This window comes from Pleurodeles waltl, chromosome 5, assembly GCF_031143425.1.
Source record: "Pleurodeles waltl isolate 20211129_DDA chromosome 5, aPleWal1.hap1.20221129, whole genome shotgun sequence".
Taxonomy (NCBI): Eukaryota; Metazoa; Chordata; class Amphibia; order Caudata; family Salamandridae; genus Pleurodeles; species Pleurodeles waltl.
Genome location: NC_090444.1, coordinates 684,246,031 through 684,265,780, shown reverse-complemented (window position 1 = coordinate 684,265,780; position 19,750 = coordinate 684,246,031). Strand labels below are relative to the sequence as shown.

General features: G+C 44.0%; 1 protein-coding gene across 2 annotated transcripts in view; it reads right to left on the bottom strand.

Annotated features, from left to right (window-relative positions):
- The window catches only part of SYTL3 (synaptotagmin like 3), a 459,450-nt gene that overhangs the window by 255,214 nt on the left and 184,486 nt on the right, over positions 1-19,750 (bottom strand). For both annotated transcript variants that reach the window (XM_069234590.1, XM_069234589.1), the window contains exon 6: positions 1,108-1,174. In XM_069234590.1, the coding sequence (XP_069090691.1) occupies positions 1,108-1,174 (67 nt within the window). The remainder of the gene's footprint in view (positions 1-1,107; positions 1,175-19,750) is intronic.

Here is a 19,750-nt window from a genome sequence, read left to right as displayed (position 1 = left end):
CCTTCAAATCCAAGGACCTCTACGGCAATGTGTATTTTTTTTAGAGGGAAAAAAAATATTTTAGATCATGTGTTTACATATGGTCGAAGACCCAGTTGTTCCCCCAGCATTAAATGTGTACAACAACTATGACCAAAAATAACAAGAATTGACAACTTCAAAAGGCTGGCAGCAGACGCCAGATCTATTGGCTTTATCAATGCTCTCTAGATTTGGCTCAATGAATGCCAGCACAAGACTCAGGGTGAGCGGAATAGAAATGCAGGGTTTTAATTGGCTGGGCGAGGGAGGTAGTCAAGGGTCAAGCTTAAGTAAGAGAGCTTGTGTGTTTTCATTAATCGCGACTTCAAGTATTTTCACTGGTGGTTTGCTCACGGACATTATCTAGGGTGATCTTTGCTGAAACAGCCTATGGCACTATTGAATCACTGCACTCCTCGCCTAAAACAGGTTTCTATTTTGCCCCTTTGGAAACATTTCACGAGACGCACAAACACATAACGAAAGAATTCGAAATGCTCAACATAATTAACAAAAAAAGTTTTGTAAAAAATGAAACCTGGTAGTTCCCTTTTGGAAAAAAAATCCATCCACCCAATGCGTGCATTTGAGCATGGTCATTACTACCGGGGGGCTGTTGTCATGCCTGGCACCTTTAACAAGTTCCGTCTTTTTAGCCTGCAGTTACTGCATTCTGGGACATATAGATTTGCTTTTACCATTAAAGGTACGGACTAAAAACATGCAAGCATGCAAAATGCATTTAGGTAACAACGCCTGACATAGTGAAGGTGCCACACATGACGTGAAATCATTTTTCTACTAAGCAGCTGACTGTGTGTGCCAGTATGGCACCTGTACGTGCTTGAACGCATGCCAGAAGCAACCTGACTCCCAACACCAGACAATGTACTTCACCAAATGAAGGAGCCAGTGCAGGTGTGCCAGGCACCACAGGCTACCCAGTCGCCATTTTAGTTGGTTTGCGCTTAGCTAGCTTTCCACTGCCGCCAATGCACCACATTATGGTTACTGGAGAGTGATTTGTTTGCATGATCAATAGTTACTAGCAAAATAACTAAATAAAATGAATAATAGTTATCTTACCATTGGGTTACTCTCGCGCCTGGTTTCAGAAAAAGGCGGTGGAGTCGGAGGCACAACGGAAATCATACTAGAGTGTGGAGAAAGGGTAAACACAAAGAACACTGAGTGAACACGACATTGTTTCAGTAATAAATACATAAATATATCGGTGGTTGGGAGTTTTTCCATATTTTTTATTGTGTTTTAGAAATATCGACCTCTTTAAAACACATACGCCTTCAGTACCCTCTGAACCCCAGTAATAGTGCACTGGCAGAGATAATAATGTAATTTTTTTATAGTTTATTATTGGTTAAATGCAACCCATTTAAATGTCAATTACTTTAGCAAAACAAAGATAATCGACAATACAAGTATACATCAATCATAAAGTCCCTTCACAATTAATACAAAAATCTAAACAGTTTATTGTGCTTCTAAAATATTCAATATTAACATGGTTATAATAGACAAAGAATAAAAGTAGATAAATAAACATTAAAGTAAATTAATCAACGGATATTGACAAAGTAACCAAAATGACATTAAAACCTAGGTTCTTCATGTGTCTTGCATTTACATTTCGAGCTGTAGTACCTTGCTCTCTATTACATTTTTTCCCCTTTTATCTTTTTTGTACTGCAAAAGCTAAATGGTCTTTGAGTTCCCCGATGCAGCAGTTGCTTTGTAATGATCCTTCACGATCTCTCTCCCACTTTAAACACGCTCACCCATTACAGACGAATAATGATGCTATCTTCTCGGTCGTAGACAGCACAGCACCTGAGTGGTTCGCCACATAGGGCCAGATGTAGCAAGCGTTTTGCATGGTGCAAACAGCGAATTTCGCTGTTTGCACCATACAAAACGCACATCGCGATGCTCATTCCCATTTTGCGAGTCGGTAACCTGGTTACTGACTTGCAAAATGGGAATGCGACTCGCATATAGGAAGGGGTGTTCCCCTTCCTATTTTCAATTTGCATTGCGATGTAGAATTGCGAACGCGGTCACAAAGCAATTCGCAGTTAGCACCCATTTCAAATGGGTGCTAACCCATTCGCAAAAGGGAAGGGGTCCCCATGGGACCACTTCCCCTTTGTGAATGGCTCTGAAAAAATGAAACAAAAACGTTTAATTTTTTCGTGTGTATTGCAACTCGTTTTCCTTTAAGGAAAACGGGCTGCAATTAAAAAAAAAACTGCTTTATTAAAAAGCAGTCACAGACATGGTGGTCTGCTGTCTCCAGCAGGCCACCATCCCTGTGAGTGCTGCAAATTGCAAGGGGGTCGCAAAATGCAACCCACCTTATTAATATTAATGAGGTGGGTCTTTGCGACCCCCTTGTGATTCGCAGATGGTGTCAGGGCACCATCCTGCATCTGGGTTTGCAAATTGCAAGTCGCTCAGATTCGCAATTTGCAAGTCGCAAACTCGGACTTACCTACATCTGGCCCTTACATCGAGCACCAAACATGCTTCTTCATCTGGGGCCAGATGTATCATTTTATCCAATAGCGCTTACCTAATTGCGTTTTTTTGCGACTCGCAATTAAGTAATCGCTATTGGAATGTATGAAACTCAAGGAGTTTCATACTGCCATTTGCAAGGGCTCACAAATGGGTCTACCTCATTAATATTCATGAAGTAGGTTGCAATTTGCGAGCCATTGCGAATGGCTACAATCACAGGGATGGTGGCCTGCTGGGCTCAGTAGACCACCATGTCTGTGATTGCTTTTCAATAAAGCAATCGTTTTTTTTTTTTTAAATGCAGCCCGTTTTCCTTAAAGGATAATGGATTGCGTTTAAAAATGAAAAGTTTTCTTTTCATTTTTTAAAAGTAGGCAGTGGTCCGTGGGACCACTGCCTGCTCTTAAAAAATGCTTTCGCATGCATTCACAAAGGGGAAGGGGTCCCTTTGGGACCCCTTCCCCTTTTCGAATGGGTTACCACCAATTTGAAATTGGTGGTAACTGCGATTGTTTTGCGACCACATTCACGGTCAAAAAACAATCATACATACCTCTGCGATTCGGTATTAGGAAGGGATGCCCATGACACACCCCTTCCTAATACCAAATCAATATGTAGTCGCAATTCCAATGTGCGATTTGGTAACAGGTTACCGAATCGCAAATTGGATTTGTTACAAACCAAAATGCAGTTTTTGCGCGATCGCAAAACACTTTGATTAATCTGGCCACTGGTGCTCTATTAATTCTTCTTTCACTTCTAAGACAGCTGGTCTGATCTCCTTCTTTTAACCATACCCTATCCCAGTATCATGATATCTTTTGGCTTCTCATATCATTTATACGCAGATCCTTTTCTTCTTCCACACACTCAGCGTTCTTTGTGAGCAAGCCACTCACTGACATCCAACACCTTCCTAATATGTAGAACTTGACGCTTAAGTCAACATAGACCAAAATCATTTTATTCCTCCCTTTCACAGTTCCCTACTCCTTTCATCTGATTATATAATCATCTCTGCAAGAAGCATTGGACTTCACGGTGACAGCCACGTGAAACTATCCACCTTTGTTACCACCATGGCCCTCACTGCTGCTGCTCGCATGTTGTTAGGATCTGCAGGATCAACCAAAACCTGACAATTAGCTCCTCAGATAACCTGCTCAATACCCTGGTCCTTCAGCTAACTTCACTACTGCAACAGTACCATACCCAGTCTTCCAAGCTGCTGATTTCTTCCCTGGGTGAACCACTTATCTTTGACCCCAGGATAGTGGTTATTCATCCCATTCCTCTCCTACTGCAGTGTTTAGACACAGGGCCACTTGCTGGCTCTCCATTGCAGCTCCAACCTAGGAAAGTTCCCCAGCCTGTTCTCCAACTGGGACAATTAAACAGCTACCAATAGCCATCTTCAACTGTACTGAAGTCTCCACCAAAAAATCATCAACTGATAGGTACACCCTCGAGGCACCTCACAGCACACAACCAATAAGACGGCATCCATTCTAACTGGTTTATGAATAGCATTCATGTGGCATTTGTATTCTGAAAGCCCTGTGCAGGATAACAATCAACACCATTTCACTCTTTCTTTTACCACCGTTTGTGCTCCAGTGAGCTGTATCAGTTGAAGAACCACTCAAAACAACCAATGCTTTTATATTTTAGATGCTTGCCTGTTCAAAATTCATAAGCTATGCAAAAATATAAATAAATATATACGCTGTGGGTTCATAAGTTCATCATGGTGTAATTTTGCTCAATCCTAGGCATAAATGAGGTAAAATCTCACACCCTTTTACCCCAAAACACAGAAGTAGCATCACTGGAGGCTGGAGCATGTTAATACACCTTGCTTGTACACATGCAGAAACAATCTTCTGTTAAATGTAGCAAAGGCCATTTTAATGTGGGAACAATCCTGCAAATTAGGTACTGGATAACCCAAAAACAAATTAGCAGAAAACGATGGAGAACAATTTTTGATCTATTGATAGGGTTGGGGGATTGGGGCCGCTTCCACACTGCACAAAGCATTAGCTCCAAGATCACCTCCTCCCTCTCATGATAACATGGGAACATGAGCAAAGGATTTGAAGAGCCAGCTCTCCATGCTTTCCTCATTTGCATTTCAGCTTGGGTGCAAAAATCCATCTGTCAACAAAGCAAAGAACATGCTTTAAACTCTACCTTTTAGTGGCACATGCTAGGTGGTGAGGTTGTCTCCAACTAATCAATTAATCAATCAATCAATTAATCAATCAATCTTATTGCATTCAGTCAATGACCCTTGTGTATAAGTGTTGACAACTGTAACAAAGGAGTGTTGGTAAATAGGGGTAGTGTGAAAAGTGAGAACGTTATGCAGAAAAGTCCTAGGGTGCAATTGGGCATTGCCCTCAATCTAGGTCGGCTGACACATATTTGGTGGACCTGCAGGCCATGCCAAAAGTTCTGGATATAGTTAAAGGAAACCTTATCCCGGACAAAAGAGATAGCTGGAATGCAGCTACGGAAGACCCCACTGTAATGTTACAGGGGCACACAGATACACACCTGCTACTGTGTGTATCACATGAAAATGGCTCCTTTTACACTGTCACCCAGTGAGGAGCCGATATCAAGCAATTGAATACAAGGTGAGAGGAGGGCAGTAGAAGTGACTCTCAAGCCCGGCAAAGCACAAAGATCCGCCCTTTCTGAGGCCCCATCTGCTACTCACATGGTGAAAAAATGTAGAAGTTGGTACAGATAAAAATGAGCTACATACATAAGGTTTTTTCTATGATATGTTTCTGGAAAGCTTACATCAAGTTTTTTATTGTTTGACCCTGTATCAGGGTTAGAAGCTGGTATCAGATACAAGAGATAGCCCCCCTCAATAATTGGTGGGTTAAAGTTGGGTATGTGAATGTAAAGTAAATAATGTCAGACATAATAATGAATAATATTGAAAAGTTTTACGGTGTTAGGGCCCCACGCAGGAGAGCAGGTAACAACTGAAATCAAAACCTTGTGATCTGTGATTCCATAATAACACTCAGTGGCTGGAGGGTTAATGAACAACTTTACGAGACAAATGTCTATATACCTATGCATCCAGTTGTGATTAGTGTTGCTTTCTTTGTGCACTGAAAGCTATTGAGCTTTATGGCTCTTTGCGAACACCTGTTTTCAGTTGAGGGCATGTCCAAAGTGTATGAAGGAAAGAGTCCCACTTGGCCACATTTCACAAAACATCTATCAGACCTAGCACATCAAGCTAAGTGTCCCTAATACAGTAGGCTCTGTGCAGATATTTTAATTTTACAAGTCTAGATCCTGTCTTGCTTGCTACTTCTCTTGTGGTTTGACAAGCTATCATCCCTAAAGTTTTGTTGATGTGACGTACATGCCAAGAAAGCATTTCACAATGCTATTCTATTAATAGCTGGTGGCAGGAATAACAGAATTTGAATTTATTTTGTAGGACTTCATATTAAGACTGTTCTTGGCATTTCAGCTCTTGTTCAAGGTGACTACCTCCCTTCCGGTCATCATGGACACTTTCCAGTGACACTGTTTCCAGTTAATCAACTGATACTGACACAGTAATCAGGATGACAATGCATATTAGGTTTTGCATTTGTGTCTTACAGTTACATTGTACACTTTAGTGTCTTGCTGTTGAAAATGGCCCTTTCTACAGGGTCATCCCCAGACTTTTTGCCTTCCTCCTCTTCTTTTTCTGACCTTGTTTTTGCTGGCTTTAGGACTCTGTGCACCTTTTCACTGCTGACCAGTGCTAAAGTGCAGGTGCTCTGTGTCAAAAACAAGATCATATTGGCTTCTCCATGATTGGCATATTTGATTTACTATTAATTCCCTAGTAAAGTGCACTATCTGTGCCCACGGCCTGTAAGTCAAATGCTACGTTTGGGCCTGCAGCACTGGCTGTGCCACCCACATGTTTGAAAGGCTACCATAGTGGGTGGCACAACGGTAGCCTTTCAAACATGCCTCAGGCCTGCCATGCAGAGCCTGTGTGTGCAGTTTAAACTGCCATTTCAACCTAGCAACCGGAACCTTCTTTTTTATTACATGTAAAACACCCCTAAGGTAAGCCTTGGTTAGCCCCAAGGGCATGGTGCAGTGTATTTAAAAAGTTGGACAGGTATGTTTAAATTAGCATGCCTAGGTAGTGAAAAAGTCTTAAATTCGTTTTTCAGTATTGCAAGGACTATCTCTCCCATAGCCTAGTATGGAGATTGCCTTCACACATTTTTAAGTGTAATTTTCAATGGGGTAAAGATAGAAGAATGGAGTGCGGAGTCTCCGGACTCACAATTTAAAAATACATCTTTTGGTAAAAGTGGTTTTTAAATTGCAGCTATGAAAATGCCACTTTTCTTACTTTACCCATCCTGTGCCTTAGCCTGCCTCCAATCCACGTTTGGTCTGTGTCGGCTTAGGTGACAGCTACCTTTGTGCATTCCATCCAGACAGCCATAAACAAAGGGCACTCAACTGCCCCTGCATTCCATCTGCATAATGATGGGTCTTCCTGGACAGGAAGGATGGAGGGGCTCTCACTCAGACTTCAAAAGGTAGTTGCATAATCCCACACAAGAGACTGATGACCCCTACAGACCACCTGGCTGTCAGGACTGGGTTGAAAGGGAACTGGGGCACTTCTAACCCACTCTTTGAAGTCTTCCCCACTTCAAAGGCACGTTTGGTTATAAGTACTGGTTCTCTGACATCATATACTTGGAACACTTCTGGACTGAGGACATGCTACCAGGAAGAAGGATTGCTGGGTTGTCAGGAGGGACTACCACTTTGCTGTTTGCTCTGCTGTGCTGCCTGCTACCTGGGAGTGAGAGGATGTGATCTAACTCTCTACATCCTGCAATCTAAGGCCCTTACTGAGCTTGTCTTCTGTTTCTGAAGCCTCAGGGATATCAAAGACTTTACCTGCATCTTGCTACCAGCACTTGGGCTTCTCTGCTGTGAGTCCTGCTCTGCCAGTTGGGGCCAAATACAGTCTTGGACCTTGGTGCTGCAACACAAGAACTGACGCAACAACATCGGTGCGCCAATTGAAACAGATGCATCTGGCTGCAGAAATGCCGCTTTGCTGCTGCTTGCACCAAAGCTGCGGACACCACTTGCCGACTCCGCAACACAACAATCCCGACTTACAATATAGCCCCAGCTTGGCTGCCGCAGCACTGGTGCATCAGAACCAGTACTCATCACTTCTGGGCGTCAACGCATCAATGACATTGCCCTATCAGGAAACAACGCATCGCCTGCAAGTATGACCCATCCTCTCCTCTAGATCAACGCATCGTCACTGAGCATTGACGCAACAAAGGTCTGTCAGCAGGTCTGCATGACTCATGTACCCTGCCCGCGCTCCATTGCAGTTGGACCACACGTATAAATTTGCAAAGGTCCAGCGCGACTAGATAGTTCCGATTGAACCTATTGTCTTCTAAGCACTGCATTTTTGATCTAACATTTAAAAATTCAAAACTTGTCTGGTGTATGTTGGAATTTTGTTGTTTTGGCCTGTTTAAATATTGACTATTTTTCTAAACTGGTGTGGAGTCCTTTTAGGGTGTTTTTACTTTGTTACTATATGTGTGCACAAATAGCTTACACATTGGAGGAGAAGTGTGGCACAATGGTTAGCGCGGCAGACCCTGAAGCAGAGATCTGGCTCAAGACCAGGGTTCAAGTCCCGCTTCAGCAGGTCTTGGGCTCAATTTCCCTTGGACCAGATAATTCTCGCCTCAGTGCCTAATCTAATTAATGGGTCCAACTCTGGGCAATAGCTTGCTTAATCTCCACAATGGCCCCACCAGCGCTTGGATGCCTGGGGATGCCCAGGAGTGGGCACCTCACAGGGAAAAGCCAGGAGGGGTTTCATAGCGGTATGAGTACAGCGCCTTGAGACCCTAACGGGTGAGTAGTGTGCTATACAAGTGCAAAGTTTACAGTTTATTGCCTCCTTAGTTTAGCCTGACTGCTCTGTGCCAAGCTACCAGAGAGTGAGCACAAGTAAACTTTTAATGTGTATTTTACTTGCACTGACTAGGATTATGGTCCCTACTTGGACAGAGTGCAAACCTCTGCCAACCAAATACCCAATTTCTAACGCTTGGCATCTATTACATGTGCAACACCCTAAAGCATTCTGGAAGATGTAGTCTTTTGATCTTGTTACAGTTACAGGTGTGAAATCAACAACTTGTACATGAAATGTGCAGAACTGGATACATTGTCCATAATGACCTGGAGTGAGGTGGTGACCCTATTGAAGTTCGCCACTTCAAACACCTACATATGCAGAGACCAATGACTTTTCGTGATTTAAACATGCAAGAAGTCTGAACTACCCTGAGTAAAGATGTGGAATTACTAAGGATTAGACCAATGATTCATAACTCTATGCTTGATATTGTTCCCCGTGGAATTGGTTTCTGCCTGTAAGTGAAGATCCAAAGCAACACAGGCTCTATTAAGCAAGAGTTATAGGCAGCTAATGACTGCAAAAGAGAGTGAAAAGTGCAAGTCACCTGAGTAAAAGGCAGATAAAATAAGGGGACAATCCACATTAAAAAAGGTGAGGAGCTATGCAGAAGAATCCATAAGGTGGTGAAGAGGTACCTTTAGACAAAAAACAGAATAGGTGACTACAGCATACATTTCCACCAACAAGCTTATTAGCAGCATTTCTATAGTGTGGACCTAGCTACAAGGGCAGCAAATAGATTTACATACAACTAAGAGAGGACACATTCCGCTTACATAAATATTTTATGGTTAATAACCAAAATAAACAAAATTGATTGATTGGGGTTTCATTAGCATCACAGGGGCGTTTATCATTAGGCCCTCTCAGAAAAGTGTATTTAGCTAAACCTGCTCCACTTTTAATTTTGCCCATCTGGGTTCCTGCGCTAACTTTCTAATTGATTTTTCTTTGAGTCAGATCTGGAGCAAATTCCTATATATCGATCTCAGGAAATCAACAGCCCTGCAAGTAATCTGCTTGGAAATCCGCCTGACGTCTTGTAGAGCTATTGCCAAAAGTGCACCTTAAATTGGCAAAATTAAATTGTTCACACAGTATGTGGCACTTTTATACCTTGGCTTTGTTGTGAGTTGACTAAGTCCATTAAACAATGAATGAACAAGTTACTTACCTTCGGTAAAGTTCTTTCTCGTGGATACTCCATTTAACTGAAGACTTGTCATCTTTAGAATATCCCCAGGCCCCAGGCTAGATCCATCATAATCCAAGCGCATTACTCCTACATGCCGGTACGTGGCACATCATGGCTCCACTTTGGCTTTGTTCTGCTCTGGAAGTAAGGCTGAAGCCACATATAATCTGCACCCATGCACGCTGACATCAGTTTCTTTGTTCACTCTGTCCACGCCCTCGGTTGCAAAGCCCAACAAGAATCAGAAGTACCAGTTTGCATACCTTTAACTTGGGACCTCTTCAGTTAAAAAGAGACCCTTCCACAGAATGGAGAGGAACAAGGGGGGTGACAAATCTGAGGTTAGATAGGGAATTCACCAGGAAGAACATTATCGAATAGGCACAGTAGGATTGTAATCTGAGAACAAGCCTTATCCTGGCTTAAATCTTATACTAAAGTCATGACTCAGGCACGTTTTTTCTACACTTTCACCTCTGCCACCAAATCTTTAGAGTGTGGTGTGCCGCAGTGCTCAGGGCTGAGTTCCATCCTTTTTAATATGTATCTGGAGCTGTTAGAGAGGATTGTGGAATCATGGGATGTACGTGTGGTCTCATGCTAACAACGTGCAGCTCCTACTGTCCTCTGAGGAGAACAAGCTTTTTCTTCCTTCTAACATTGTCTTAAGTCAGTTGTAGAATGGATGAGTGACAACTGTCTTCAGCTTAATTCTGAAAAACTGAGATCCTTTTCTTCAGCACTAAGATCACTCCTGAGCCCCGGAAGTGGTGACCAGCTCCAATTGTATGAAATTTGGTTGTTAAATTTGATTCCAACTTTTCTTTTGAACTACAAAATAAGTCTATGGGCCTGATTCTAACTTTGGAGGACGGTGTTAAACCGTCCCAAAAGTGGCGGATATACCACCTACCGTATTACGAGTTCCATAGGATATAATGGACTCGTAATACGGTAGGTGGTATATCCGCCACTTTTGGGACGGTTTAACACCGTCCTCCAAAGTTAGAATCAGGCCCTATGTCTGCCAAATGTTTTGCTATGCTGAGGTCTTTGAAAAGGATGCTACATTTAGGCCCATATTTATACTTTTTTAGCGCCGCATTTGCGTCATTTTTTGACGCAAAAGCAGCGCAAACTTGCAAAATACAATTGTATTTTGTAAGTTTGCGGCATTTTTGCGTCAAAAAGCGGCGCAAATGCGGCGCTAAAAAAGTATAAATGTGGGCCTTAGTGCCTGAAGACACATGTAAGATGATTGTTAATGCTGTGGTGACTTCTAAATTGGATTATGCTAATAGTCTATATTTGTGTCTTCCGGCATATCTGATTCAACTACTCAGATGATTCACAATTCTGTGTCTCATCTGATCCTAAAGATCCTGTTACAGGTCTCAGTTAATCCTTATATATGACAAATGTACTGGCTACTTGTTACCAAGCAGATCCAATTTAAGGCATTACCTTTTGCCTTCACAGCATTTGAGCAAAAAAACTTTGCTTTTTAGTTCTCGTTTGGCTGGCACCTGAGTCGGGTTGTGCTGTCTGTTGCATGGCTATTCATACCTTTGCCGTTAGTGCCAGGATGCCTCTGTGAAAGCAGATGTGCACTTAATAAATGGGATTGGATTACATTGTAAGTAACTTGCTTATCTGATGGATACTTCTAACTGAAGAGTCCTCACCTTTAGAATAGATACTAAAGCAGTACCTCCGAAGGTGGTGAGTTCGTGAAAATGACACATACAAAAAGTCCTGCAGGACAGAACCAGTGAAATGCCCTTACCATCGGACCCAGTTGTCATGGTAATAGTGTTTCATGAACATATGGACTGATACCTACGTCACAGTCAACAGGTGTCAAGAACAGGCACTCCACATGCCAGTTCTGCAGTAGCAGCCTTTGCCTCCGTTGAATGGGCCTTCTACCTCTCCAAAGGCTGCCTACTGGCCAGAGCATAACAGATCATAATGCAAAGAACTGTCCATCTTGACAATATCCTTTTCTGCACTGCCTTGCTTTTCAGTGCCCCAGCGAACCCGATAAAGAACTAGTTGTCCATCCTATGGGCTTTGGTGGTTTGGATGTAAAAGCTTAAATCTCATTTGAGGTCCAGTCAATAAGATCTCCCCCTCCTCTTTCAAGGAGTGAGGTGGAGCAAGAATGTTGGTAGAGTGATGGACTGCTCAATGTGAAAAGTAGTCATGACTTCTGGCAAAAAGGTCACAGTGGTCTTCAGCACTACCTTGCTGGGAAAAAGGTGGTGTAATGTGGCTGCGCTGAGAGAGCTTTGAGCTTACTCACTCAATGAGCAGAAGTCACCGCAACCAGAAACAGAAGTCAGGAGATGGAATGGACAACTGTACATAGATTCGAATGGCGTCCACATAAGGAAAGTGAAGACCAAATTAATCTCACTCTGACATCACAAAGGGCTTTAGAGGAAACAAACAAATCAAGCATTTTTAGAAATCTCTTCACAACAGGTGATGTGAACGGGCGGCTGGTCTAGTAAATGCAAAAAGAACAGGCAAATAACCTTGCCCGCTGCAAGATAAAACAAGTACTGAGACATCTGACAGTTTAGCATGTAGAAGGTCAATACTGGGGATTGCACACCAGGCAACAAACTTGTCCCAGCACCGGCTGTACACCAATTTTGTAGAATAGTGCCTGGCAGCCAGGATGACATCCACAACTTCAGAAGAAAGATCAAATGCAGTTAACTGCTGCCACTCAGTTTCCACACATGGAGGTAAAGATTGCTAAGGTTTGAGTGCTGGACCCTGCCCTGCTGCTGAACCAGGAGATCTTCCCATAAAGGAATACCAACTGGAGAACTGGTGCTCATGCCCAGAAGTTCCATTTACGATACTCTTTTTGCCCAGCCTGGAGTCACTAGGATGATTTGGGTGCAGTTTTTCCTGACCTACTGCAGAACTTACTGCAGGGGAGGCAGTGGAGGAAAATGCTCCACTCCAACTGGAATTCGTCTCCAAGGGAGAGCCTTCTTGAAAACTCCAGCAATCTTCAGCAGTGGAAAAAAATATATACTCAGGGTTCTCACCATTGTTGGACGATGCCTTGTGCTGCCATTTTTGTAAAACCATTTTTGATCTGTCAGGCGCCTCTGGCTGAGATTGTCCACCCTGACCTTCAAAGATCCCACCAGGTGGTTTACGACCACAGAAATGCCTAGCACTCCAGTCACGTCCAGCGACAAAGTGCCTCCTGGCACAGGACCCCGAGCACACCTGTTTTTGGTAGTACCTCATGGTGGTGGTGCAGTTTGTCTCTGATGGACAGTGGAAAGGCTTTCTACAGCAGGCCAATGGCTCGCAACTCCAACAGGTAGATTTGGAGACATGAATGCTAGAGTTCTCTAATCTCCACCTCTCCAACACCTCCGCTTCCCAGCAGTGGGACATCCATAACCATCATCAGCTCTGGATGGGCCAGGGAGAAGGGTTGGCCACCAGTCTAAATGCAGTTGTTTGAACCACAACTATTGGTCCTTTGCAGTCTTTTTCCGAAACCTGAATGGAATCCGACAAGTTCCCTGGTAGTGGGCCCATGAGACTTACAGGTTCCTCACAGGGCACTCATTTGCCACCTGACATGGTCGACAAGCAGAATGCAGGACACCAAGATCCTATTTCAACCACCCTTCTTGACAGTCTCAGAAAGATGGGACTAACCCAACATGTTATGTAGTCCACCCATGCAGCTAAACACATCCTATATCCTGTCTCCACATCCTTCAATGACATCACAATCAACACACCCAGACTCATCACATGGACCTACAATACCATAGTCAGTTTCACAATCAACATCTTTCAGCGCCGAAAAAACTCCCACTGGAACTGGAACAACCTAACAGAAGTGGATTGGACATTGACTCTTCACAAGAACAAACTAGAACTCAGGGGGCTTCTAAAACATGACATCAAAAACTTCACCACAATGTGGCCCAAGTATCAAGGGATCTGTCTGAAGCTAGCCACTGGAGTAGCTAAATGGAACAGAGCAAGGGCATGGGGCAAAACGATATCTCCGGGAATTGCAGACTGGGAGCCACATTTAGATTGGTGTCAGAGGGTGGAGCAGGAAGTTTACAAAGATAAAAGCTGCCTCAAGGTGTGGGAAAAAGTGTGGGGAGCCTGGCGGGAGTATAGGGGCTACTGATTAGAGATGCTCCTATATAATGGATGATGACGATTGAATTTAATGTTAAGATGAGCTGTAAAAGCAATGAAGGAGATACCAGGCACTTAGCAGTGCTCCGGATGTCCTCCCGCTGGAGCCATTCTTCCCCCTGCTTTGATGGGAGGAAGTCATGGATTTGCAACACATGTAATACCACTCTACCGCATTTGTTTTGCTTTCCAAGTTATTCCCTTTGATTCTCTTCAATTTCTCCCACAGTGTGTGACTATGAGGGGCACCATCCACTCCCCCAGACCAGGGGTCAGCTGCCCTTTATGTTTTGCAGTGGATATAAAAAATTTATGTCTCTAGGCACTGCGTTCACAAAAATGAGTAATCAATTGCATGGTTGTGATACCACATTTGGCATGCGTTTTGACACTTCATGTGCAGTGATTTGCTGTGGTTATGTTGACATATATATAGCCTTTTGTCCATGCCGTGTTTTAATCTTCCTTCCTCCTTTTCTTCTCATAGGCCTCCCAGTTTTTAGTAAATACTCAGGTAGGTCCTGAGAGTGTTCGATATGAGCCTTTCGCTGTTAATTTGAGAGAGGCATCCTTTTCACACTATGCTTAGGAGGGATCCCAGGCCCTGAAGAATGCCCCTGACCAGTAAAGGCTAGAAGTGTGGGCAGAAACATGTTGGCCATTAGGATTAGAGCGGCATTATGAGTCATTATACTCAATAGCGTCCCGACTTTGTTTTTATTTTACCAACAGACACCATTATTAAAAGGTGTGATCCACACTGGTGATCTGCTAAGTAATTTCATTCATATAACTGGATCCCTGTACTATCCAGAAAAACAATATTTCAGCACTACCTCAGGGTTCATTTAACCACGAGGTTGAGTCCACCCACGTGGTATTATCCTACCTGGGTGGGGATAGGTGGCCAAATGATGAAGCATGACACCATAATGTGTGTGAGACCACCTATCCGTAAGGAGGAACCCCTGAGATAGGTCTCCAATACACGGTTATCGCAATCATGTTTTATTTTGACTGGATCACAGGAAAGAGTGATCCTATCACAGCTTCACCTGGTCCTGCAGGTCTGTTTTCTAGATCTCCCCCCATACCATTTGTGTATAGGGCTGTAAAAGCACCATTCTCAACTTGCCAGTTGACACTTCCTCTGTAATCTTAATACGTCATTGCTTTGTTTGCATACTATGATTGTGTAATGTTTTCTGTATATGTGTATGATGAGCACACTTTCAATCAAAGGAGTCCAAAAAATCCAGAAACAAAGACTTCAAAACATACTTGGACCCCAGGAATTGAAGCCACACCTCGAAAACTATAACACAATCCAGCTGCTACATGGAAGACCACAGAATGACCGAGAGGCACTGAAAATAGCCCAAACTGAACATTGTAATCCAGCCAGGGGTAAGTGGAAAAAGACACTTTCAAAGCCACTCAGAGAATTTATCATCAACTAGTCTGAGAAACTAAGAGGTAGACTCTAATGATCTTTCAAATGTATTTGGCAGCAGGATCACAAACATATACAGTAACTTTGCCCCACAACAGGAACCTCTGATTCTCACCAGATGTGTCTCAATGACGAGCGAAGACAACTCAATCACCACATAGGACACCATCAGCACCTATGACACCACTGCAGTTATGAAGGCCATACACTCCGGGGCCCTCCTGGATCCCTGCCTCCATCATACCTTCGACAAAAGAGTGATCTTTATCAGCAAGGCACTAACCAGCTCATCAACCCCTCCATCAGTACAGCCATCTTCCTGCAACCATGGAAACCTGCAGCCATCAACGCCCTCCTAAAAAAAACCTCACCTGACATGACCAAACTCGCCAACTACCGACCAATATCCTTCCTCCCTTATATTGCAAAGATCTTGGAAAAACCCACTAAAAAGCACCTAATAAATACAGGCACTCATCTGTGAAATCCCACGGGGCTTCTCACACAACCTGACACCTTTCAATATCTACATTAGTCCACTGAATTATGTCATACAGACTCACAACATAAACATCCTCACATATGCAGAAAACACACAATGATATTGCTTGCTTGGACAAAACACCCAACACTAGGAACACATTTACCACATGCTTTCCTGAAGTGGCCACATGGATGAAATCCTACTGCCTCAAATTCAGCTCAGACAAGACTGAAGTGGCGGTCTTCGAGAAAGGCGCCTCAGCATAGAACTCCACCTGGTCGGTCAAAGACCTCCGACCCACCACCATACCTAGCTCACAAGCAAAAAACATCCGCATCATCATAAAAACAAATTAAACATGACTGCCGAAGTCAATGCAGTAGCTCATTTTGCTTCAACACCCTAAAGTGGTTACCAGACAACACCAGAAAAACGATCACCCAAACACTCATCACCAACAGACTACACTATAGGAACACCGTGTATGGAGGGATAACCAACCAGTTTACAAGAAGACTGCAGCCCGTCCAAAATGCAGCAGCCAAACCAGTTCTCAACCTTCCACGCTGAGCCCACATCCCATGGCACCTTAGGGAACTCCACTGGCTCCAGATAGACAAGCACACATATTTAAAACTCAACATCCACACCGATAAAGCACTCATTAACACAGGTCATATCTACCTGAATAGCCACAATAATGTCCACCAATCTTCTAGACACCTCTGCTCTCCTGAACTCTGACTAGCAAACTCACTACACATCCACAAAAGCAGAGCAGGGGGTCAAACCTTCTCATACATGGCTCCTACAGCCTGGAAAAACCTCCCACAATGCATCCTAGCCTCCTCCTTCTGCTAGAAGCTGAAGGCTTGGCTCTTCGAGTAAGCCCTCCAGGGCTGGCCTAACACACCAGTACAAAGCGCCTGGATACCCTCATGGGTAATTAGCACATTATAAAAACACTGATAACATAACACAACAACGGGCCCCTGAACCTCCATGCTACTCTTATTGAGATTCATGACGGAAGCTGAAACATCAGGCTCATAACTCCAATGTCCTGGACTTGAGGTGAAGAAAAGGCCCAAAACTTCACCAGATCCAGGATGTGAAGGAGTCATGTGTGACTTCTGCACGTAATGAACCCAATGTCAGGAGGTTCACAATAATCTGGATGTGGTCTACAACTGACTGTGGAGAGTCCACGTTCAGCAACCAGTCATCAATGTGGGGGAAACGGGAATAGCCAACCTCAGAAGGTGGGCTAAGACGACCAGCATCACCTTTGTCAATACTGAAGTGGCACTGATGAAGCAGAAGAGGAGCACAGCATATTGGAAAATGCTTCTTTGTTAGGTTGAACCACAAACTGTGTCTGTGATACTGCAGGATGGGTACATGAAAGTATGCGTCCTGCAAGTTCAAAGAAAACATCTACTCACGTGGATCCAGAGCAGACAGAAACTGGGATAATGCGGGCATCCCCAAGAGGGCATTCAGAAAATAGAGATCTAAAATGGGACAAAACACTCTTTCTGTTTGGCACAAGAAAACAGCAGAAGTAACAGCCAGCCTTATTTCTGGGTCCAGAATCCTCTCTACAGCTCCTTGGCCAAAAAAACTCTGGCATCTCTCAAACCAAAATGGACTGATGCTCCTCTGAAAAACACTCTGATGTGGGCAAAAGATGCAGCAGGTCGAAAAAGAATGGCAGGACAAGGTAAAATCCCTGCTTAATGAGCTAAAGGATCCACCTGATGACTGCTATTTATTGCCATGCATGTAGGAAATGTCTGATCCTGCCACCCATAGTGTGGTTGTCTGCCTCTCAGACTAAAGCAGCTTAATGCCTGAGATCGTAGGGGCAGGGGGCTGGGGAGATTGCTGCCCTGGTGGCCTCGCATCCTCTGCTGGAACGTTGCCCTCCCTTCCCAAAGGGCTGGAGTGCCTGCTGCTTGGGGGGGGGGGGGGGGGTGGACTTGCCATTGCTGCTACCTTCACCCTCTGGTGTAGCCACAAATGGAATGTAACTGTTGAGGGCACTGTCTTGCCACAGTGGACAGGCCAAAGGAACACACCATGGCCAAGCTTTCTATGAACTACTCAAGAGCAGAATCTGCCTTCTTGCCAAACATGCAGGTCTAGTCGATTGGTATATCCATCAGTGAGGTCTGCACTTCACCAAAGAAGGCGGTGGATCTCATCTTAGAGAGCAGCCAGAGTACCAGTCTATTGCCAACTGCTCTGCCCAAGACGTCAGTGGTGTCCAGCCCAAAAGATGATAAATAGTTTGCTGCGTCCTGACTACCCTGGATGGTTTGAGCAAGATTGGCCTGAAATTCTTCAGGGGCCGTGGGCAAGATCTCGTCAACCATGTCATATAAGGCATGGGAATCTCTCTCCCAGTAAAGAACTAGCATTGACTGACCTAAAGCCAAGATTGGCTAAGGAACATTTCTGCTTTCTAATGCCTTGATTCATTTCAGCTCTGCCTCGTGCAGTTAGGGAGAATGAATTGGAGTTCATTCTACTGCTAGAACCCTGAACCACCAAACCTACTGGCACAGGGTGATGTTTCAAGATGTCAGGAATGGTTGGCACTGACCTATGGTATTTGGCAACCTGCTAATTTACTGCTGGAAAGGAACAAGCCTTATACCAAGTGTCCATTAGGATGTTGGGGTGGGCTTCATTAAATGGAAATAATGGCTTAGTGGACTTTTGTCCAGGTTGTAATCCTTCTGTTAACATATTAGTTTTGACTTCCATAGTTGCAGCTGTAGACTTAAGATCTCCACAGCCAGTCTTATAACCACAGAAAAGGAGGTACTCTCTTCTTTTGAAGGTCCAGTGTCCGGGAACGTGTCTAACCCACTGGCCTTTTGCAAGTCCATAAATAAATATTGTCATCATCGTAGTGTTGAGGAACACAGTCTCCTTCATGTCCATTGTCATTTCCAAGAGCTTGTTGGCTCTCATCAGTATCCAAGGCAAAAAGTTGGTGGAGCACTTGGGGTGTGGCTCTCAAGAACAAAGGAATGGTTTTGTCTGAGTTGGATTGAAATGGGGCCGGGTGCATTGGAATGGCTGCAGGACTAGACCTCGTTGGGAACAAAGGTAATTTCAGCTCCAAGTTGGATAGGACTATAGGAATGGGGATTCTTTTGGTGGTAGCGGCATCAGGGACAGTATCAATGCCACTGGGTCTAGTGTGGATTTTGGTGTGAATTGGTACCCAAGATGGGTCCAGGAGGTGTAGATGACACCGTGAGCAGACCACCAGTGGTAATCTGCCAGGAGGCCGACACAGATCAATGGAGTGGAAGGCTGCAAGAGGGAGCCGTAAGGGTGCCAAAGATTTGCAACATGGCATCTCTAAAAACTTCAATCTGTTACAAAATCGCCGACTGCCCCACAAATTAGGGGTGCATCAGGATCAGCTGCGCAGTCAGCTCCTTGGATGAGGTACCAGGAGCGAGACCTGGAGGCACCTGGATATCAAGAACAAGTCCAACTTGGCCTTCTTCTGCTTCCTCCTCGAATTCAACTTGCCTAAAGACATGGACTGCAACCATGAACTATTGAGGAAATGGCCCTAAGAATTGGAACAATTACTGGCTATCGACTTCAAGAAGAAGCAGGACTTTCAAGACTTCTTTTGGTGTTTAGCCATGTACAGTTCGACTTAGCATTCCAGAATCCCTTAGGATTCATGTCTAAGAATACCAGGGCACACCGAAAGTAGTCCGAGAATCAGGTCAACGGTGCAACAAGAAGTTAAAGTCCAAACACAGTGTGGAAGTTGAAGAAATGTTCATCGCAAGGACT